Consider the following 23,822-nt stretch of genomic DNA (forward strand, 5'->3'; position numbering starts at 1 on the left):
ACTCCAGTCTGGGCAACCGAGTGAGACTCCAACTCAAAAAAAAAAAAAAGAAAAAGAAAACAGAGTAAGACCTAAGGCCCCTCAAATCACTCCATGCTTCTTCCCAGGCCAGTCCCACCCCATCCCCAGGCACCACGGGTGAGGATGTGACCCAGGCCAAACCAGCAAAGAGCTCCCTGTCCCAGCAACACTGGCCATGTGACCCCAGCTGGGCCAGTGAGAGTCCACAAGGATTCTTGCTGGATAATTAAAAAGAGAAACTCTGAACTGCTGCTGAAACTCTGCCACCACGTGAGGCGCACACCCCATACATGCCTCCCATCCTCCAAGAATGAAACCAACAGAGCCCAGGGACAGAGAAAGATCAAGTCCTGAAAACATCATGCGGGGTCCTGGATCCAGCTATGCCTGAAGCCAGTATAAGCACCTGACCATTTCATTTATATATGCCAATCAAGTTTTTTTGTTGTTGTTGTTGAAGACTGTGTTGGTGTTTTTGTCACTTGCAGTGAAGACAGTCTTGACACACACTTTCTGGGAAGGAAACAAGAAACACCAACCCAAGCTTAGTGAGGTGACAGGTCTCCCCGTCCATCTCCATCTGTACTAGGAAAGGACTGGGCCAGGAAGCAGGGGCAAATCTGTGTCTTCTCACATGCCACACTTAAGCAATGGGTAGTGCCACTGGCACACTGAGGAAGAAGGACACTGGAACTCCAAGGGGACAGAATGCTGTGATTGATTGGTGATATCTGCCACAGACACAGAAGAGGTGAGGACATAGTAAGCTCACCACAAGTCTGCCATTCCTCATCCCCTGAGCCCCTTTTCCAACACAGTCCGTAATGTCATCTTCTCCTTCAACCTGCGGAAAGGGCAGGGGCCCTGGGCTTGAGACTTGGAGAAGTTAAATTTAGCAAATGACAACACCCCTCTTCAGAACCACGTCCAGTTCAATCCCCTCCACGTCCTCTCACTGAGCCTGATCCAGTCGTGGTTGAGAACCTGCAAATATGGAAACATTACTTTTGACAGCTCAGAGTCCACGTGTCCCATTTCCTCCTGGGGTTCCCATGTGGGGCTTTGATGGCCAGAAAGAAACAGACACGCAGTTGTGCATACACAGATGTGCTGGGTGGGAACCGTGTGGCTGTGGGTTCGGGGTGTGAGAGCAGAGAAGGGGACAGCTGCCAACTGGGGACAGCAGGGGAAGGGATCTAGCCCCAGGGAGGGCTCGAGGATCATCAGAGGTGGCAGCTGCTGCCCAGATTGGTCAGGAGGTGACACGGGCACCGCAGGGACCACCTACTCCAACTACCCAGTTCACAGCCAGAAAGACTGACACCCAGAGAAGGAAAGATGCTGGCCATGTAGACATCTCCTGCAGTAGGGAGGGGAATGGAAGAATTGGCTATCAATTTTTCCAGGATCTCCCCAGACTGTAATTTACCAGTCCACAAAGTTGCAGGGAGAAGGAGTTAAACACCAATTGGACCACACTGTTCCAGTGCTGAAGACCTTGGTGGCTTCCTAGGACTTCAGAATAAAACCTGCAGTTCAGGCCTTGGCCCACCAAGCCCAACAGGATCCGCCCCCATGACACACCCCCAACTCCCCCACTCCCCCCATCATTCACTCTGCTCCAGCCACACTCACCCCTTCCTCCCCCAAATATGCCAAGCATGCTCCCAGCTCAGGACTTCACAGGATGCACCCACAGCCCAGAGCTCCCTCCCCCAGGATCACCCCAATCTACCCCTCAAGAGGCCGCCTCTACCTTGGGTTGTCAGATAAAGCCCAGGATGCCCAGGCGAGGTCTCATTTCAAATACACAGCAACTTATTTTTCAATAGGTCTCAAATATTGCATGAGACAGACTTGCACTAAAAAAGCATGATGTGGTCCTGAACTTGAGTGTCCCTTATTTTCTTTTTTTTTTTCTTTTTTTTTTTTTTTTTGAGTTGGAGTCTCACTCTGTCACCCAGACAGGAGTGCAGTGGCCGCTCCCGGTCATCACAGCCTCGACCTGCTGGGCTCCGGTGATCCTTCTGCTTCAGCCTTCCAAGTAGCTGGAACTACAGGCGCGTGCTAGCACGCCTGGTTAATTTTTTGATTTATTGTAGAGATGAGGTTTCGCCAAGTTGCCCGGGTGGTTCTCGAACCTGCGGGCTTTTTTTCATTGGCTGAACCCAGCAGCCCTGGCCCTGACCTCCCAACAGAGCTACCTCTGGTAGGGTCACCCGTGAACCCCTCCACAGTTATGCTCTTTAAATCTGCCCCGCCGTCTACAATGGCCTCATCTGCTACCTTGCCCTCTGTCTCTCCAGCCTACAAGTCACGTGGCAGCAGACAGCAAATGTATCTGATTTAGTGCAGCCTCCCAGGGCCTAGCACGGTGCCTGGCACACAGGAGATGCCATACGTATTTCAAGAAACATTATCACGTAAGATGATGAGAAGCACACACTCCCGAGCCACATGTGCCAGCTCAAATCCTAGCCCAGACACTCACTGGCTGTGCAAGCGGGCCTGCCACTTCATCTTTCTAGGCCTCAGTTTTCTCATCTGTAAAATGGGTACAAGAATAGTACTCGCCTTTAAAGACTGTTGTGAAGTTTTAATGAATTACTATACGAAGGACACACTGAACAGCACCCAGCTCAAAGACAATGTCCACTCAGTGCTAGTTTGTGATAAACATGGGAGTTCGTGGTTGGGTTTTGGGGCAAAGGGTTGAACAACTCTCCCCTACCCGTTGACTGAGGAAGCACCAGTGGGCTGGACTGTGAGCCAGGGCTCCCTCCCCTTCTGGAGAGCCAGTCGGCAGAGCTCAGTTCCCAATCACCTCCTCACTGGCCCAGATGCAGCTTCGGCTGGGGAAACATCTCCAGGCAGGGAGCAGATGGGCCCGGGGCCACTTTCCTCTGGGGCAGTGGTGGATACGTGGCGCACTGTTCAAACTCCCGACAGGGAGGGCAGAGGCACCCCTTCCCCAGACGCCGGGAGTGGTGGCGGGCGGCCCTCGGCTGAGACACTCCCCGGAGGCCGTGCCCCCACTCCTGAGGACAGCCCAGCCCCGGGACTGGGCAGTGTGGGTGCAAAGGCCTTGCCCACTCGCCATGCGGTGTACAGCCTGAGGGGCTGTCCTAGCCCCACAGTCTCTTCCTCACGGGACCATCAAGGCCAGGGTGGCGCCCATGCAGCCTCGCCCTCAGCTGCCTCAAGAGGCCACCTGCATGCACAGCTCCAGCTTCTGGAAGCCCAGCGCGCGGGGGGGCAGCCCCGAGACAGGATGACTCAGTGCCGTCTCCGTAACAAGGAGGGAGGGGGTGGGAGGATTTTAATTTTTAAATTAAGATGATTTTAAATTGGAAAACAATGACTCACACACTGAGAAAGCTGGCTCCTGCCTCAATCGTTCCGGCTACTCTCGGAGGGTCTCAGTCAGGTGTGAGACGACACCACCAGCCTGACCCCCTTCATCCTCCTGACCAAACCCAGGGCAGGCACCGGCTCAGAGCCTCAGGTGCGCAAGAGGATCTAGACAGATGCAGTGATGCAGTCTGGTTCCAACTGTTCTTAGTTTTACGATTCCCTTCTATTTATAGCAAGAGATATTCATTTTCCTTTTCCAAGAATACAAATTTCCCTCTTTTGTTTTTTTTAGTTGGGGTCTCACACTGTCACCTAGAATGGAATGCAATGGCATGATCACGGTTCACTGCAGCCTCAACCTCCTGGGCTCAGGTAATCCTTCTACCTCAGCCTCTCAAGTAGCTGGAACCACAGGCATGCACCACCACACTGAGCTAAGTTTTTTTTTAAGAGACAAGGTCTAGTAATGTTGCCCAGACTAGTCTCAAGCTTCTGGGCTCAAGCAATCCTCCTACCGTGGACCCCCAAAGTGCTGGAACTACAGGTGTGAGCCACTGCGCCTGGCCCATATTTCCCTTTTTAAATATATTTAAGGGTTTTAAATATTTTTAAGGGATTAAACAAATAGTCCTACAAGTTGACTATGTTCTAGGGAGAGACAGATGATCAACAGAAAGGGACCAATCCCCATACGCCGATGGTGACAAGGGCCGCTGAGGATAATAAAGTAGGGGGTGGGGCAGGGTCACGGAGAAAGCCGCAAGGAGGGAGGGAGCCATGGGGACGTCTGCCCACCTGGAGACCTGGGGTGGGGGGTGTGGGCTCAGCACGTTCTGGAACAGCAAGGAGACCGGTATGGCCAGAGTGGGGAGTGAGGTCCAGGAAGCAGACCCAGCCTGGTGGGGTGTGGGGACTTTCTTCCAGCAGGGTGGGAACCTCTAGAGGGCTCCAGGAGAAGCAGGGAAGGGCCTGAGCTATATCTCCAGTGCACGTCCCTTCAGTCCTCAGAACGCCCTATGCTGGTCAAAGCCTGGGGCATCCATCCTCTGTGAGGTTGAATGGGCAGGAGCCCGGCGGAAGCTCAGGGAGGCTCTCGAAAAAACAGCACGGCCTGGAATGAGGCCCAGCAAGCCCATTCCTGGGAACCCTGCAAGGAGTCACTCTCCAGAGAAGCCCAGGAGGCACTAGAGTGCTGGCTCGCATGGCCTGGTATGCACACCACACCCTGAGCACCTGCTCATGAGCACTTATTATGCGCCAGACACTACGGATGTCATTAATTCCCTCAACTACCCTAGAAGGTAGCTTTTGCCATCCCCAGCTTACAGATGAGGAAACTGAGGCACAGAGAGGTGAGGTCATTCTCCCAGGATCACAGCAGAGCCAGGATACTAAGTCAGGCAGGCAGGCTCTAACATGCTTGATCCCCGGCCCAGGCAGGATGCGAGCTGGGTCCTGGGGAGGCTGGAAACAACTGCCCACAAAGGCCTAAACATTCGCCTTGGTGTGGCATGAGCGTGGTGGGGCAACAGCCTCCATCAGGGGCCAGATCCAAGGGGGTTACACAAGGAGGGGCCAGGCAGTGTAGGAGAGGTCGCAAAGGGAGGCAGCCTTGTGTGTACCCACCTCCTCCCCCTCCCCAGTCCCCCCACTTCTCTGAGCATGTGAGGAACCCCTTGGAAAGAGAGGAGGGAAAAGTCCAGTGGGGCCCTGGGCCCAGAGCCCTGGCTGACTCTTTTTTTTTGAGTTGGAGTCTCACTCTGTCGCCCAGACTGGAGTGCAGTGGCCGCTCCCGGCCACCACAGTCTCGACCTGCTGGGCTCCAGCGATCCTTCCACCTCAGCCTTCCAAGTAACCAGAACTACAGGCATGCGCTACCATGCCCGGCTAGTTTTTGATTTATTGTAGAGAGGAGGTCTCGCCAAGTTGCCCGGGTGGGTCTCAAACCCGCGGGCTCAGGCAATCCACTCGCCTCGACCCCCCAAAGTGCTGGGATGACAGCCCAAGCCACTAAGCCTGGCTGACTCTTACACGGTTAAACCTCTGGGGCGCAGGTAGGGAAGCCAGGGTGTGGGAGCGGGGTTTTGGCAAGTTGCATGAAGCACCTTGAAGACCCTGTGCCCCACTCTTGCTAAATATGACTGTCCCACTTAAGCTCAGGTCATCACTTCACGACCAGCCCCAGGCCACCTCCTCCAGAAAGACTTTCCTGGTGTCCCAGCTGGAATGATGCTCAGTGTGGGACCAGCTTGTTTCACCCTCACAGCAATCCTGTGCAGAGGTGCTCTCGTCACTCACACTGTACAGAGCTAGAGACTGAGGCCTCCAGAGATGAAGAGCCTTGCCCGGGTACACTTGGCTGGTTGGCAGTAGAACAACCTTGGCTGCTGACCCCGAGCCACAAGCACTCGCTCCTTCCTCTGACCCCAGAGGGGAGGCGTCCCTCTCACTCTTCACTGTCCCTTGCCCCTTCTCGCCACCTCCATGGCCACTGCACTGGCCCAAGGTACACTCGTCTGGGACTTGGCGGGGTGACCTCTCAGCGGATCTCCCTGCCTCCCCCTTCTTGTCTACCCTCCCTTGCAGCAGCCAGTGTCTCTTAAACACAAGTGGGCCCCATCTCTCTGCCTTAGCGCCCTCCACCAGCACCCAGCCCCCCATGCCCCACCACACTCTCTCACTTGTCCTGTTTCAAGCATGGAGGAGCGTCCACTCCATGAACAGGAAGACAGCACCCGACATTTACTGAGCACCTGCTGCATGCCAGCAGCTGTTCCGAGCATGCGCCCTGTATTATCTCACTTAATACTCACCACAACATCATGCATGGGTTTATACCCACTTTGCAGTTGAGGACACTGAGGCCCAGACAAGTTAAAACAGCTCGCTGAGAGTACCACAGGTGAGCAGCTCGGTGGCCTGGCCGGGGGCTAGAAACACCCTCCTTCTGACTGTCTGCCCAAGAGACTGTCACCTCCATCAGGCTGTCACCCTCCAAGGGCAGAGCCACAACAGCTCTGTCATCCTAGACGCTGACCACTCAGATGCAATCCCTTGGAGAAGTGAGTTGGTGAAGACGGTGATGACGACGATGAACAGAGCTAACACAGAGCGAGCGCTCACCAGGCACCAAGGTCTCTCCCCCTGACCCTGTGGACATCGGAGGCCTGAGAATCTCTGTTGTGGGGTGTCCTGTGTGCTGTAGGATACATGGTGGTGCCCCTGGCCTCTACCCGCCAGAAGGCAGCAGCACCCCTCCCCCAGAGTCCCGACAGCCAGAAATGTCTCGGGACTCTGCCAGCGTCCCCTAGGGGCAGATCGCCCGGGCTGAACAGCACTGCTCCAGGCTGCACCGATTGCTTTTCTCCTGGGAGTCTTCCTGCCAACCCTCAGGTTGGGCATGACTATCCCTACTTCTTAATCAGAGGAGGTAGCTGAGGCTCAGAGAGGCAAAGAGGCCAATGTGGACGTCTCTCCCTGCTAGAGGGTCCCAAACAGCACAGAGGAGAGGGAGGGGAAGGCTGTTGCCTCCTCCCTCCAGCCCACCACCCTCAATTTCAGGTAACCCAGGAATCCTCCAGGAAGGGAGAAGTTATTATGACAAGCGTCAGCCTCTCTGACCACCAGCCCAAGAAGGCACCCAAGGACCAGGTGCCCTCGCTGGCCAGTGAGTGCCTGAGCCTGGATGCAAACCAGGTCTGTCTGATGTCCTCTTCTCAGCCTCTGTTGGTCCTTCTGTGGCAGAGGGCCTCTCCCAGGCCAGAAGGTCAAGGGACCCCGGGTCGTGGGCATTCAGCAAGGGCCATGTTTGATGTGAATGTGAAGGAAAGGAGACTCACTACAGGCACCCGCGGTCCGCCGGGCCTGGCCCACCCCCACTGCTCCTGGGATGCACAGAGGTCCCCTGCCCTCCACAGCTGCCCCACTTCCCAGACAGGCCTGCGGAGGAAACCAGCCAGGGACAGGTGGCACAGGGACCCAGGGAGACACCCTCCTCAAAAGCTACAGGGTCCCCCAGGGCTGGGGCGCTGTACTCACGAATTTTAAGAAAACGTTCCCAAGTTCATGCTGAGACTGAGGCTCCGGGTGTAAGCAATACTCTAAGGCGGCCAGGAAATCCTTGTGAACCTCCAGGATGTCCTCGATGTTCGAGAACAGGATCTGAGAGGGAAAGTGAGGCCAGAGACATTAATCAAGGCATGAGGGCAAGCGTAGCCAACCATTAGAAAACATATAACCCGCAGTGTAGGTGAGGCTGTATTAAAACAGGCACTCAAACACTGGAGCCAGTTCACCACTAATAAATGTAATCACAGTAGCAAAAATATTACTAACGTGCACTAATCAGGATTAGTGACTAATCCTGTGCTAAGAACTTTATGTGCCTTTACAGCGCCTAATCCTCAGTGTAAGTTCATGAGGTAGAAACTGCATTATCCCCAATTTATAGAAGAAGAACCTTGTGCAAAATAATGAACATCCCCTGGGTCACATAGTCCAGTGAGGAGCTTCCTGCTTAGCAAGCAAACATTCATCACACCCAGACACCACTGGTGCGCCCAACCACGGACCGACGCTTAAAGCAAGGAGTATAAGTCCATGCACCTGTTACATGATAGGATAGAAGAACATGCAATAAGGTAGGATGTCTGAAACATGCTGTTTAAGCTGTCACAGACAGCACACGAGACTGTCTCCCCATATCAATCTTGAAGTGCAAACTTCACATCAGTGTTATCCAGCAATTCTACATTTGAGAATTTAACCTTTTGATCCACTGCGTGGCACCCTGGGGAATACTTGGCAATGTCTGGGGACATTTTTGACTGTCACAAACAGGTGGGGTGGCTGCAGATGCCAAGGATGCTGAGAAGCTTCCACAATGTACAGGCTGCCCCACAACAAGGAATACCAAGAGTGCTGAGGCTGAGAACTCAGTGGTCGGCCAAGTTCATACACCATAGCCTTATCTGCAACAACAAAAGACTAGAAACAAGCCAAATGTCCATCCACAGGGACTGGCTCATTAGTCCATAGCTAAGTAAGTTCCACATGCCGGAATACCATGCAGCCTGCAAAAGAATCTACAGGTCTATGTGTATGGATATAGTACCCCATAATGATCTTTAAAACATATTGTTAAGTGGGGAACATCAAGGGGCCAGACAGGTTCCAATATGGGCCTGCTTGTGTGAAATAACACAAAAAGGCCACTGCGATCTACGTTGGCAGAAGCAGAGACTCTGGATGACAATCTAAGCGGGTAACTCGAGAGACCTCTGGGGAGAGACAGGCAAGACTTTCTTTTTAACTAGGTCCTTTTGAACTGCATCAATTCTTTCTTTCTTTTTTTAACCGGTGCGTCTTTAAATTTAATTTTTGAGGAAGGAAAGCACTCACAGGCTTCAACATTCAAGCACAGCAACTCCCATTCAGCAAGCGTTTGCTGAGCACCTACTACGTGCTGGGCATGGTTAGAGGCCCAGAGGATCCAACAGGAAGTGAACAAGTTCTGCCCCTGTGAAAGTATCGTTTTAACGAAGGAAACAGACAGGGTTTTTGCAGTGAAAGGGTCAGTCACATTGAGAGGGTGACACGCGGACCAAGACCTGAAGGCCTGAAGACCCATAAAAAGACCTCATAAAAAAGGCAAATTTTTTAAGCTGTAACAATTTACAGTTTAAAATTATGATAAATAACGTTTACCTATAACAGAGTATCATAAACAGCAGGTGCTCAGTAAATATCTGCTGAATGCTGAGTGAGTGAATGAATGAATGCATAAAGAGCTTAGCTCCCAGCACACGCGTGTGGACGCACACACATTCACACACACACATCCCCCAGGACCAGCCACGCAGGGACTCTGAGCAAGCCCCTTTAGATCCCTAACCCTCAGCTTCTCATGCAAAAAATCGGTCTTTGAACTGCCGACATGCAAGGTCACAGCTGAAATTAACCAGGACACTTGGGGGACTGTCTTCCTTGACCAAGCCCTCTGTGTGCTGTAAGTGCTGGGCACCTGGGACACCCGCCCCACCCTGCCTCCCCATCTTCCCTCGGACCACGACCCTCAGAGCCCCAAGGACTGCAAGGCGGCTCAGAGAGAAAGGTCACACTGAGAGCCAGGCTAGGGAGCCAGGCTGGGGCTGAGCCGTGCGCACAGAAGGCCCATTGAAACTCTCCCAGAGCCTCGGCCAAGAGAAGCTGGACCCAATTACTCATCAGCCCTGCCTGGACACTGGATGCCCAGTGCGGGGGGAGGGATGGGGCTGCCAGCGGGGCAGCCAGAGTGCCAGGCTCCCGGGGGCACTTGGGAAGGGATTTTCCACTGGCTCCAAGCCAGGAGGGCTGAAAGGAGGAGGCTGGAAGACAGGTTGGCCACACAGAGCAGGAGAGAAAATCTTGATCTAGGCAGCCAGGCACGGGGCTGCCTCCTCCTGACGTCCACCAAGCATAGCCACTCAGGGTTGAGAGGCCCCTTGGGCTGCAGGGAGTCAGCTGGGGAGGCAGAGCCAGTGGTCAGTGAGACATGCACCTCGTCCTGCACACCCTCTGATCACCGCCTGGGAGGAGCCAGGCACAAAGCAGCAGGACATTCCAGAAGGGGTCAGCCGGGGCATCCACACCTTGACATTCTCCTCCGTGAGGCCCTTCTCCACGGAGTCCGCCACGTTCTGCCGGATTCGGTGCAGGAACGCCTGGGGAGGGGGAAGCAGAGAGAAGTGAGTGTCCATACTGCCCGTTCTCCCAGGAGAGCCCTACAGAAGGGTCAGGATTCAAATGCCAACCAGAACCTGGAGGGATTACGGTCCAGGCACACAGACAGAGAACAAAGAAGAACTGCTGTTTATACACCGAACACACTGCGACATCCCTCACTCCCAGTCAGTCGCTGAAGGTTTACCGAGCATCTACGCACCAGGCCCTGAAGACACAGTGAAAGCTAACGCAAAGCCCCTGCCCTCAAGGAACCTCAGCCCAAAGACACACACCCACGCCTGCTTCTCCACCACGGGGGCCTCTCAGACCACCATTCATTTCCTCTTTTTTTTTTTTTTTTTTTTTGAGTTGGAGTCTCACTCTGTCGCCCAGACTGGAGTGCAGTGGCCGCTCCCAGCCACCGCAGCCTCGACCTGCTGGGCTCCGGTGATCCTTCTGCCTCAGCTTTCCCGAGTAACTGGAACTACAGGCAGCGCTACCACGCCGGGATTTGTTTTTTTTAACTATTTAACTTCTGAATAATAATGCACTAACATGACTCTAAAGTCAACAATAGGCCAGGCACGATGACTCATGCCTGTAATCCCAACTCTTTGGGAGGCCAAGGTGAGAGGATCGCATGAGGCCAGGAGTTCGAAACCAGCCTCTACAAAAAAATCAAAAAAGTAGCTGAGCATGGTGGCGCATTCCTGTAATCCCAGCCACTCAGAAGGTTGAAGCAGAAGGACAGCCTAAACCCAGGAGTTCAAGGCTGCAGTGAACTATGATCAGGCCACTGCACTCTAGCCTAAATGACAGCAGAGTGAGACCCTGTCCCCCCACCAAAAAATATAAAATGTCAAAAACACAAAAAACTCTGTCCACCCCAACCCCCAACAATCTAGTCCCTCCCCACCCCCCAAAGGAAAGCCAGCTCCTAGTTTCTTGGACATCCTTCCAAAGAATCAATGCAATATCAAACACAAACACAAATGCAAAATCAAACACAAACACAAATGTACATATACACATATGATACACATATGTACATCTATTCCTATTTTTCCTCTTTTTATACACCAGATAACAGCAACGTACACAGGATGCCCTGCACCTGCTTTTCCCACTCTGATAGCTCAAAGATCTTTCCAGATCATCACTCAGGGAGCATCCTTGTGCTTCCTGACAGATGCCTAGAACCCTGCTGCATCAAGGGACCACAGTCCTTGCTCCTGTTACTCTTTTCAGACAAACCATGGCTCGCCTGTGACGAGGGGCGTGGCAGGGCCTCTGGGAGCCACGAGAGGCCAGGATCACCAGAGGTTCTTAATTTTTTTTTTTTGAGTGAAGCCAGAAACTAGGATTCTTTTGAAGGAAAATCTCCCCATGTTCACGTGTCGGTGAAGGAGCCCTCCATTACTGCATGGAGCTGGGCCTTACGGGGTGAACGAAAAGGTGGGGAGACTGGAGCGGAAGGGTGCAGCAGTATGGACAGGAGATGGTTGCCCGGGCCTGGGTGGTAGGGGTGAGACAGAGTACAGAAGGCAGGGTAGCCGAGGGGTCACACGGGCGGCCAAGGGGGCAGGATAGTGTGTGGGAAGGGAAAGAGATCGGCGTCAGCACCCTAGGGAAACTGAGGCCAACCTTCCAGCAACTTCTTCCTGGCTTGCCCCACCTCCAGGACATGGGGCAGGACCACAGGTGGGCCTGGCGACAGCCACATGACGATCCCGCCTCAGCTGCAGGGTCATGACGAGTGGGGGGCTGGCCCATCGCCTGCCCTCCCAAGTCACATTACAGCCCAGGTCACGGGGGGCCGCCCCAGGGAGCCCATGGCCTCTCTGTCACAAGCCTGGTGCAGGCTCACCAACAGCGAGTCCCATCCGACCATGGCTGTCTCGGGAGATTACAGCAGGGACAGCGCTGGGATCTGGCCAGATGCAGGCAGGCAGAGAGAAGGCTGTCAGGTACTCTCCTGTCAGCGGGAGAGATGTCCATGACGCCACCAGGAGCTCGGCCACCTGCCCAGAGGTAAGCCTCTTGGGAGGGGGTGCAATGGCAGGCCGCACAGCAGACAGCAGGGAGGGAGACAGGACACACAGGAAGGCAGCTTCGAGTCTGTCTACACAGAGCGCAGGACAATCTCAGTCATCTCTTTGTTGATGACCCCTGAGCTTACACCCCCCGCCTGGGCGGCTCCCCTGAAGCCTGACTCCCTCTCCAGTTGCAGCCTCCACACCTCCCATGGGAGTGCAAGGGGTCCCCAGACTTCATTCACCCAACCTCTGACCCTTGACCTTCCCACACCTCCGGAGCCCACCCCCCACCCCCGATTACTGGCACCTCTGCCCTCTAAAACCCCCCACTGTCCTCCGACTCTCTCCTCCATTTCCAATCTACCAGCAAATGCCATCAGCTTCACCCAAAAAACATTTCCTCCCCCTCTTCCCAGGCCAAGCCATCATCATCTCCCATATGGACTCACATAGTCCCTCCCCCCCAGTCCCCTTCACCCTCCGAGAGGTCTCCTCTCCACACACATAGCCAGAGAGACCCTTTTAAACATGTGTCTCAGGTTCATCAACCCACAGCTTTAAACTCTGCATGGTTTCCCACTGCCCTTGAAATCCAAATCCTTCCGTGGCCCATAAGGCCCCCATGACCCTGTCCTTGCTAAACTCTCTGACCTCAGCTTCCAGCACACCATCCCCCCACACCTCGTTATCTGCAGCCACACCCTCTTTCTAGATTCTGTCCACCTGCCAAACACAATCCCGCCTCAGGACCTTTGCACAAGCTCTTCCTGCTAGCAGGATGTTTCCCCCCCCATTCTACCATTCTACCCTGGGCAGGCTCCTTCTCATCCCTCAGGTCTCAGCTCAGATGTCCTCTCCTCCAAGAGGCCCTCCTTGCCTTCATGCACTTTCTACCCTCCCGTCCTGCATTATGAGCCCATTTGAAAGATGAGAAAGCTGAGATTACGCAATCTACACTAGCGCCTCAGGGAAGGGTCAAGAGAAGAAGGGAGCATGGCTGGGATGAAACCCTAACTCCCAATCCAACAACAGAGGTCAGGTTTGGACACCAGGGAGTTTGGGTTGAAACCACAGATCTTTCTCCTTCCTGCTGTGTGACCTCAGGAGAGTGCATAGCCTCTCTGAGTCTTAGTTAACTCTTCTCAAATATGGGGATCACAGAAGTACTGCACCTGCCCCTCAGGATGCAACAGGATAAAGCGACTGGAAGCTTCCTGAAGGCAGGGGCCTGGGCTCTCTTGTTCACTCTGTATCCTCAGGGCCCAAGCCGTGCCTGGCACACAGCAGGTACTCGAAAACCACAAGAAGGCAGGGCTGCGCCCGGCCCAGGGCAGAGCCTCGATGCCCTTAGGGGGCTGCTGGTCCTGCTTCCGGAAGGACGGTGGGTGGAGGGGATGGGGACAGTGGCCCCAGAAGACGTTTTCCCATGGCCGAGGATGGCCACGGGAAGTCAGGCCTCCCACCTCCCAGACCGCACGGGGACAAAGGCCCCCGCCCGGCGCAGCCAGGGAGGGCAGGAAGCCGGGAGTGAGCTCGGCTGGCCTAGATTGGGCTTCCTGTCCCGGTTTCTTCACACAAGCTCGGCCACCACCATTGTGCTGCCACAATGGGCGGCTCGGGCCACCCACGGAGGAACTGCAAACAAGCCAGCATGGCAGGCACAATCAGCGACTCGTGACCCAGAAAGAACGGGCAGGCAGGAGCCTCGGGCCGGCCTGCGTGCTGCCCAAGCATGGCGGCTTTTCGAAGCAGCCCCGACGGCCTCTGCACGGGCAGGGATGGTCCCCAGGACCCTCTGGGGCAACTCTGTCTGTGGCCTGACAGGGCGGAATGCTCGGACCCAGAGCAGCGCTCCTCTTGGAAACCCCCCTAACACGAGCCCTCCTGGGGGGCCGCAGGGTCTGAGAAACCCCTCCCGGTGGGTCTCTGTCCAGGCCCGGATGCCGCCCTCACTCCTGCCCTCACACCCGCCCAAGTCCTCCTCTTCTCTCTGTGATGATGGCGATGAAACATGTCAAGATGCAGAAGAAAAGAGAAAAGCACAGCACACACCCCCAAACGCATCACTACCCGGCTCTGGCACGTCTTCACGGTCCGTCAAATTCACTCGAAGTCACTTGCAAAAAGTAATTCAACAAGTCCGGGGGAGGTACAGCCTGGAAGGGGCCAGGGGGGGCCTGGGGGTGTGGAGCATTCTATATCTTGATCTGAGTTGTGGAGACACAGGACACTGTGTATGCAAAGCCTTGTCAGTGTGCACTTGAGATCTGCTCCAGTTATCCCCGTGGCTGTGCACATAACACATCTCCACGTAGAAAAAGGAGGCAGAGGTTGAGCCTGGTGGCTCATGCCTGTAACCCCAGCACTTTGGGAGGATGAGGCAGAAAAGATCCCTTAAGCCTGGGAGTTCAAGTCCAGCCTGTGCAACACAGCGAGACCTCGTCTCTACAAAAAAAATTAAAAATTACCTAGGCATGGTGGTGCACGCCTGTCGTCCCAGCTACTCAGGAGTCTGAGGCAGACGGATCACCTGAGACCAGGAGGTCGAGGCTGCAGTGACCTGTGTTGGTGCCACTGCACTCCAGCCTGGACGACAGAGACCCCAAAACAAAAAACGAAGGCAGAAAGGAATTGTTAGAGAGAGGTGAGTACCTGGCCACCTTTCCCCCTGGCAGGGTGCCCACCCGACTCCCCATGCCTGCCTATACCCTCTCACCACACCCCTGCACATCAATAAGCAACAGAGAACTCCATTCTGTGTTCACAGCACATCTGTAAGTGACGAGCCATCAGCACCCTGCCTTCCTCACTCACCATTTCACCTTCTACAGGTGTCCAGGTCAACAGGCACACCAGGCGACACTGCCCTCCGGACCCCAGCATCGCCCCACACTGCTGCCAGCTCCAGGGCCCACGTCTCTCAGCCAGAGAGCCCCTCTCATGTGCAGGGCAGGCCGGAAGGCCTGGAGAAGTGAGGCCACCGGGGGGGCGGCCCTTGGGGATGACTGGTAGGAGCTGCAAGCAGAGACAGACCAGGAAACTGAGGCACTCAAACGATGCCGTTTCCCTGAGGGCCCCAGTGGGAGTAAGCCCTGGCAGCCCACATGGCACCCTCCTTGATGACCACCTTTCTCAGCTGCCTTCTCCACCCTGCCTCAATCACTAGGCCCCCTAGCGTTGGTGCTTCCTGGGGTGACCCCCCACGTCCATGTTGTGCCCTTGAAGCAGTCTCAGGATGTGCTGCCTGGGAAGTCCACACTAAGGCAGACCCCAGGTTGTTTATCTCGTTGCTTAGTAGGCAAAATCATCGTGTGAGGCAACCACTATCATGCTGCAGACACTGTCGTTGTAGCAAACGTCCTTACAGTAAGCCATGCTACTGCGATAGAGCCACAGGGCTCAGTGCCAGCTCTTGCAGGTGTCCACCTGCATCCACCAGGGCGCAGGTGCGCAAGTTCCTCTAGGTGACACGTGGGCCGCCTGGAGCTCAGGTGTGCACGATGCTCTACGTGGACCCTCGGGTCTCCGGGTATGAGAGGAGCAAGTCCCCCGCACACGCAGGAGTCCTCCAGGTGTGGAATGCTTGATTACAGATTAGGAGCATGCTCCACTTGACGAGGTGATGCCAAATGCCTCCCTAAGGTGACTGATCGTGGCTACACTCCAAGCAGCAGTGGGCAAGCGTTCCCACCATGTCACACCCCAGAGCAAGACGCAGCACGCTCTCAATTGTGCATGCCACAAACATTTGTTGACACCGCAAAGCCCCATCCTAAGTCCATTTCCATCCCACCATCAGCTTCCAGGGGAGGTATTCTAGTCCTGTTCTACAGATAGGAAAACTGAGTCACTGAGTCTCAGAGGCAACCACCAGAGCAGAAATTGAACCCAGGAGTGCCAGACTCCAGCTTGCTGTTGAGAGAGGGGGACCCGAGAGGCTGCTCACTGGGCTCCTGACTCGAGTGCCTCAGTGGTCCCCAGAGTTCTGGGCTGAGCAGGGAGGCAAGCTGTGATTGATTAGCGATGTCTGCCACCGATGTGGGAGGGAGAGGGGCACTGGGATTGTGGGTCTGCCACCCCAACCAGCCCCCATTTGACTGAAGAACCCACAGCATGAGATGCTGGTCTGAGGTCAAACAGCAAGTTGGTGACAAGATGCAGCTTAGAACCAGGGGCCCTGGTGCCAGGCCATTCTGGCCCCTGCCCCACCTTGCCTGGGCCCAGTGGTTCTCAACCTGGGGGGGGGGCTCTGTCCCCCAGGAGACTTCTGGAAATGTCTGGAAGCATTTGTGTGTGTCACAGCTGGTGCCACTGGCATCTTGTGGGTAGAGCCTACAATGCCCAGGACAGCCCCACAAAGACGTGTCTGGCCCCAACACGAACAGTGCCCCAGACAAGAAGCCCTGGCCTCAGAAGAGGCTCTTACCGAAGCCAAGGAAAACTCCAACCCCTTTCACGGCTAAAAGACCCCGCCTGAAGGCCCCCTACGCTGGCTCAGCCTAGCCACACTGTCCCTTGAACACACCAAGCCCGCTCCTGCCACCGGGTCCTTGCATGTGCTGTTCTCTCACACGGGCCACGCCGTGGATTCACTTGAAGGGGGCCTTCCCCTGCTCCATGTCCATCTGAACCTGCTCCCCTTCAGGGAGGCTCTCACTGGATGTACTGGATGGCTCAGTGCCGGCCCCGTCACAGAATCAGCTCCCTTGGGGGGCAGCTGAGTCCATGGGCACCCACTCCGTGCCTGGAACAGTGTCTGGCACATAGTAGGCGCTCAGGAGAGACCCGCCTGTGGAGGAAAAGCAGGAGAGGAAAGGAGAAACTGAGAACAGGGGCCCAGAAGAGGTCCAGCAGCAGGCTGGACAGAGCTAGAGAAGCTACTGGAACGAGACGCCTTTTCCATTCATGGTCCTGCCAAATGATGCCCCCAGGCAGTGTCACATGCAGGTGTTGCTCTAAGCTTGCTGATCCTCAAACTCGAGCAGGCTGGCACTGTCATGATCGTGCCCATTCCACAGAGGAGGGGACTGAGACCTGGCAGAGTAAAGCGCTAAAGGCACTCAGCCGGGACGCGGCAGAGCTGGGCCTTGAACCCAGGCAAGTGTGGCCTACTGCCGCGTCCCCAACACACATCCCCAGTGGGCGATGGTGGACAATAAACCCCACCAGCCATTCCAGGAGGAGGCAACTGCCCTCGGGGTGGCCCCAGGGAGCCGCCATCTGTGCCACCACTTGTGTCCGCAACCTTGGGAGGATAAATCTCTCCCTGGGGACAAAATGGACAGAAAGAGGTCTCCAAGTCACTCCCTGAGCCTGACGCTGGCAACCTGATCTGCTGGGGGCGGGGGCCCGGTGGCCTCCAAGGAGCCCCCACCTTGGCTGGGGCGACCTCACCAGACATATGGTGAAACCTGAGAGGGCCAGGGGACAGGCTGGGAGTGAGGGGGGAGGGAGCGGGGGCATCCTCAGACCACAGCAAGACAAAGAAAGGGGTGCCCTGAGGACCCCAACACCATCTGGGTGGCCAGGGGTAGGAAGCAACGTATCAGGGAAGGGCCTTGGGATCCAGGTAATAATAAAACAGCCATCACAGCAGCAGACAGGGACTGGCCACCACCTACTCCAGGCAGTTCACAGAGCCCAGAGTTTAGGGAGACCCCCAGCTGCCCAATGACACCTTCAAATGCCCAAATGCTATGCTCCATCTGTCCAAGTTCCGGGCATTTATCCTGTGGGAAAAACTAAATCTCACAAGAGGAAAGGAGGTTCAACTTCAGTATCTGATGGATAACTCCATCCCTAGGGTTCCAGTTACATTATCGTCCATCTGAGCAAGGGACAATCACGCTAAAATTGGTTTGCAGAAGTCCATTTAATGGCAAAAAAATAAAAGGCTACTGATGTGTCCTTAACTAGGAAAAAAGCCAAGTTACAGTGCAGTACATAAAGCATAATCTATTATTGGTTAAATAAAGAATCTCTACATAAGCATAGGAAAAAAGAAGGAAGGAAGGAGATAGCCTGGGCCATGTAGGAATATGGTCAAGATTACCAGCTGCCTCCAATATCAGTTCTCTCCTTTTCCTTTAGAAAGAAAACTCCAGATGTGAGACTAAAGCTGTTATTTCCCAGCTTCCCTTGCAGCTAGGGGTGTCCACGTGACCAAGGTCAGGATGGTACGGCAGAGTGGATATATTACGTACAACATTGTGGAACTATTTTTTGGGGTAGGGGAAGAGATGGGCAGGGATTCTCTTCTGCTATCTTCCTTCCTACTGACCGGATCACAAATGTGATACCTGGAGGTCAAGCAGCCACCTTGTACCACGAGGTGGAAGCCACGAGCTGAAGATAGAGCTGCAATACAGTAGACACTGACATTCCTACTGACGGTGGAGCCAGCATACCTGCCCTAGGTTGCCTATAACTGCCTAAGGAGGAAATGAACTTCCACCTCATTTCAGGCACTATTAGGATTTTATCACAAGCCAGTTCACCTAAGCCTAACAGAGTGGAATTATGAGGGATTTCACTTTTCTTGTTTGTTCATTTCTTTTTCTTTTCCACATTTCTACCATGAACATGCTATTTTTTAATCAAAAGTCTTTTTTTCTTTTTTTTTCCTTTTTTTTTTTGAGTTGGAGTCTCACTCTGTTGCCCAGGCTGGAGTGCAGTGGCACGACCACAGCTCATCGTATCCTTGAGCTCCTAGGCTCAGGCAATCCCCCTGCCTCAGCCTCCCAAAGTGCTGGGATTACAGGCTGAGCCACCGAGCCCGGCTTCTTTTTTTCTTTTGAGTCAGGGTCTCACTCCATCACCTAGGCTGGAGTGCAGCGACACGATCAGGCGCACTTCAGCCTTGACCTCCTGGGCTCAGGCAATCCCCCTGCCTCAGCCTCCCAAAGTGCTGGGATTACAGGCTGAGCCACCGAGCCCGGCTTCTTTTTTTCTTTTGAGTCAGGGTCTCACTCCATCACCTAGGCTGGAGTGCAGCGACACGATCAGGCGCACTTCAGCCTTGACCTCCTGGGCTCAGGCAATCCCCCTGCCTCAGCCTCCCAAAGTGCTGGGATTACAGGCTGAGCCACCGAGCCCGGCTTCTTTTTTTCTTTTGAGTCAGGGTCTCACTCCATCACCTAGGCTGGAGTGCAGCGACACGATCAGGCGCACTTCAGCCTTGACCTCCTGGGCTCAGGCAATCCCCCTGCCTCAGCCTCCCAAAGTGCTGGGATTACAGGCTGAGCCACCGAGCCCGGCTTCTTTTTTTCTTTTGAGTCAGGGTCTCACTCCATCACCTAGGCTGGAGTGCAGCGACACGATCAGGCGCACTTCAGCCTTGACCTCCTGGGCTCAGGCAATCCCCCTGCCTCAGCCTCCCAAAGTGCTGGGATTACAGGCTGAGCCACCGAGCCCGGCTTCTTTTTTTCTTTTGAGTCAGGGTCTCACTCCATCACCTAGGCTGGAGTGCAGCGACACGATCAGGCGCACTTCAGCCTTGACCTCCTGGGCTCAGGCAATCCCCCTGCCTCAGCCTCCCAAAGTGCTGGGATTACAGGCTGAGCCACCGAGCCCGGCTTCTTTTTTTCTTTTGAGTCAGGGTCTCACTCCATCACCTAGGCTGGAGTGCAGCGACACGATCAGGCGCACTTCAGCCTTGACCTCCTGGGCTCAGGCAATCCCCCTGCCTCAGCCTCCCAAAGTGCTGGGATTACAGGCTGAGCCACCGAGCCCGGCTTCTTTTTTTCTTTTGAGTCAGGGTCTCACTCCATCACCTAGGCTGGAGTGCAGCGACACGATCAGGCGCACTTCAGCCTTGACCTCCTGGGCTCAGGCAATCCCCCTGCCTCAGCCTCCCAAAGTGCTGGGATTACAGGCTGAGCCACCGAGCCCGGCTTCTTTTTTTCTTTTGAGTCAGGGTCTCACTCCATCACCTAGGCTGGAGTGCAGCGACACGATCAGGCGCACTTCAGCCTTGACCTCCTGGGCTCAGGCAATCCCCCTGCCTCAGCCTCCCAAAGTGCTGGGATTACAGGCTGAGCCACCGAGCCCGGCTTCTTTTTTTCTTTTGAGTCAGGGTCTCACTCCATCACCTAGGCTGGAGTGCAGCGACACGATCAGGCGCACTTCAGCCTTGACCTCCTGGGCTCAGGCAATCCCCCTGCCTCAGCCTCATGAGTAGCTGAGACTACAGGCACATGCCACCATGACTGGCTAATTTTTGATGTTTTTTTTAAATTCTTCTTTTTTTGTAGAGACGAGGGTCTTGCTATGTTATGTTGCCCAGGTTGGTCTTGAACTCCTGGGCTCAAGTAATCCTCCTGCCTCAGTCTGCCTAAGTGCTAGGATGACAGGCATGAGCCACCATGCCCAGCTTATGTCATCTCTTAACACAGCTATATTTTTTGCTTTTTGGGAGGGAGGGGAACTAAATGTACCAGGCTCTCCTTGCCCACCCCAGTCACCACTACCCCCTGGCACTGAGGCGCCCTGTCTTCCTCCTCAAGCATGTGTCCCTGGTCCCTGTGTGGGGTAAGGCAGGGGACTCGGGTGAGGTCGGAGCAGGGGCCAGGCTTCTGTACTGGCACTTCCAAGCCACCCGCCCCTCCTTCTCCCTCTGACTCAGGAAGCCCACAAGCTCCCGGGTGCTCCCACAGCCTGGGGCAGAACACGAGCCTGCCCCAGCCCAGAGCACCCACCACTGCCCAGGCTGAGATTAAAACCCACTCCTTGCCTCCCCCGGAGCACTCCATCACCAGTCTATGCCAGGAGCCGAAAACAGAGCCATGGTTCAGAGCCAACTCGGACTTCCCTGAGGGCCCGAATCTCAGATTCGAGACATCATCTCCAAAGAAAGTGACACATTCAGCTATAGACACATCCCGAGAGGATGTGACAATCCTTTGGCAACTTCGAACTGATTCCTTTTCCCTCTACAGTGCATTACAAACTTTAGGTGTGAGTGGAATTCATGGCATTAGAGGCCGGGTGCAGTGGTTCATGCCTGTAATCCCAGCACTTTGGGAGGCCAAAGCAGGAGGCTTGCTTGAGCCCAGGAGATCGAGGCCAGTCCAGGCAACATAGCAGAACCCTGTCTCCACAAAAAAAATTTTTTTTTAATTAGCTAGGGTGGTGGCATGCACCTACGGGCCTAGCCACTCAGGAGGCTGAGGCAGGAGTATCACCTGAGCCCAGGAGATCGAGGCTGCAGTGAGCCATCATTGTGCCACTGCACTCCAGCCTAAGTGACAGAGACTCTGACTTAGATAAAATTTTTAAAAACCATGTTGCTATATAGCAAACAGCACAAATATACTGTGTTGTGTCATGTCATTAATGGGTTGATTTCCTCCTGTAAACCTACAGATAATGTACAACTGAGGCCTCCAGTGAACATATCAGGCAGCCGCCACCACGGGGCCTTTGCACCTGCTGCCCCCTTTGCCTAGAAGATGCTTTGACCAGATATCTGCAGGGCCCTCCCCCATTTCGCTCCCTGCCTAGAACCAAACATGCCACCTCCAGAGAGGCCAGAACCCCCACTCCCCCGCACATTCCGCCCTCCCCTTTCTCCCCCTGCCCCCCCCCGCACAGGGTTGTTTCTGTCCCCCCACCCACTACTGTGCCAGCCCCAGGAGGCCAGTGGCCTGCCCACACCACGTCCCCCACCCCAGGCCCGCGACAGAGTGGGCCTCAGTCACAAACGGGCTGGGCGAGTGGTGAAGCATCAGCTGCTCTGTCCCTCACAACAGCCCACACGCTGTGCTGTGAGCGTTCCCCCCGCTAGGAAGGAGGAAGCTGGGTTGTGGATGTCCACAGTGGGCTCCGGAGTCCCACAGCCCAGCCCATGCCTTACCTGTTCCATCTGTGTAATGGAGCCGTCCTGCAAGATGGGACGTGAGGACTGAATCCAACCCTGCTCGCCCACAGTCCGCTGCCTGGACGTCCCCTGCACCCCTCAGTGGGCCCCGCATCGCCGGCAGCCAGCCCGGCTCACAGGTGGAGCCCGGCGAGTCCTCAGCAAGGGACCACTGAAGGGGCCCATGAAGCCGCCAGAGTGGCTGAGAGCAGACCTTCCCTGGGCACAGAAGGCACCATTTCAAAATCAGTGGAGGCTTACAGAATACATGTATTAGCCCCGAATACACAAGGAAACTGCACTGTCAAGAGGAGCGCGTCTCGATTCAAAAGTCTACATGGCATCAGCGGCGACTCACTCTACGGATGGCCACACAGGAGAACACGTAGGGGCATGGGCCCAGGCGTCTCAGCAGGTCGGCCACGGTGTCGCCTTGGGCTGCTCCCAGAGGCGGCAGATGCCGAGGCAAGAACAGGGGTGCAAGCATGCGCTGGGGAGGTGGTTCCAGGAAGCACCTGTGGGGCAGAGGGGCAGGGAACAGGGATAGGAAGTGGCCCCAAGGGGCATGAGAGTGAGCAGGTCACCACTGAGGGCAACTGTGTCTCAGGCCCCTGGAGGCTCCCAAGGGCCGGTGCAGAGCATGCCCAGGAGGGGGGCCTGGGGCATCCACTTGCTAACCCTGCCTGTCCCTGACTAGAGGGCAGCAGGGTGTGGTTAACCCCAGGCTCCTGGCCTCCCTGTAGGTGAGAGCCATTCAGCGCCAAAGCCATGGGGCAGAGGCGTGCAGTGCCGGCAGAGGGCCTGAGCACGGGTGCCTGCTCCTAGGTGACAGGCAAGTCACGCCGCCCAGGCTGGGCACCGAACAGATGCTTTGCATATACACCGGGGCGGCCTCGCTGGGCCCTAAGACACCAAAACACTTCTGAGCCCACGGGATGACCTCAGAGTGTGCAAGGATTGGAGGTGGGGCAGGGAGCCATGGCAGGTCCCGCCTGGATAGAAGGAAGGCCGCTTCCCACGGAGGCTGCGTCTGCAGGGAACCCACACACACTCCCCACACAGTGCTCCAGCTCTCTGGGAAGCCTTCCCTGCTCTTAGAAACACTCCTTCTAGAAGGCCCTGCCCCTCTGAAGGAAGCAGTCTATGAGTGGGGCCAAGGCTGCCTGGGTCAAGTCCTGCCTCTGCTGCCTGCCGCTCTGTGACCTAGAAACTGACTCACCCTCTCTGGGCTGCATCCCTAACATGGAGGAGAATCATACATCACTGGCCTCTTGGGTGATGGGGGGAGGCCAAAAAGAAACACAGCAGGCAAAGCACTCAGGTGGGTGGGCTCAACACCCAGCTCAGCTATCACACACTGTGCGACCCAGAGGATATTCCTTATCCGTCCTCTGCCTCCGTTTCCTCCTCTACAGAATGGGACACAATGAGTGCATGCGTGGGGTTACAATGGGAATTTCAGAAGCCAACAAGTGCTACAGCGGTGCACGTGTTGGTGCTGGTGCATGGTGCATGGCAGGTGCTCAGAACGCATCATCACATCTCCCATCTTGACCTCATGGAGGGTCTCCAGGGAGCCCAAGCCCTGGCGTAGGTGGACAGAACCCACAGTGCTTCCTAGGGACACTTCTGAAACTGGACCAAGCACATCCGTGGGGTTCCTACACACACCCAGCAATTCACATGATCTCCCCTCATTTCTTCTAGTTGTGACCAGCTTTTTTCATCCTGAAAACGGCCCGACGGCAGGCCACCTGCCCCAAGTCTCCCGGGGTGAGACGGTGGGGGAAGGCTTCGTAAACTGGGGTGCCCACATCCCCACACCAGCGTGCCCTCCACCCGCCCCCACCTCC

The 23,822-nt window shown here is 55.3% G+C and overlaps 1 protein-coding gene across 1 annotated transcript in view; it reads right to left on the minus strand.

Moving 5' to 3' along the window:
- The window catches only part of PREX1 (phosphatidylinositol-3,4,5-trisphosphate dependent Rac exchange factor 1), a 137,142-nt gene that overhangs the window by 107,819 nt on the left and 5,501 nt on the right, over positions 1 to 23,822 (minus strand). Inside the window, exons 4-8 of the mRNA XM_021719099.1 lie at positions 22,328 to 22,407; positions 21,967 to 22,141; positions 13,776 to 13,930; positions 10,005 to 10,076; positions 7,414 to 7,536 (exon numbers count right to left, since the gene is read on the minus strand). Of these exons, the coding sequence (XP_021574774.1) occupies positions 7,414 to 7,536; positions 10,005 to 10,076; positions 13,776 to 13,930; positions 21,967 to 22,141; positions 22,328 to 22,407 (605 nt within the window). The remainder of the gene's footprint in view (positions 1 to 7,413; positions 7,537 to 10,004; positions 10,077 to 13,775; positions 13,931 to 21,966; positions 22,142 to 22,327; positions 22,408 to 23,822) is intronic.

The sequence above is a fragment of the Carlito syrichta genome, unplaced genomic scaffold (genome assembly GCF_000164805.1).
Source record: "Carlito syrichta isolate Samal-C Ts95f unplaced genomic scaffold, Tarsius_syrichta-2.0.1 Scaffold314118, whole genome shotgun sequence".
Taxonomy (NCBI): Eukaryota; Metazoa; Chordata; class Mammalia; order Primates; family Tarsiidae; genus Carlito; species Carlito syrichta.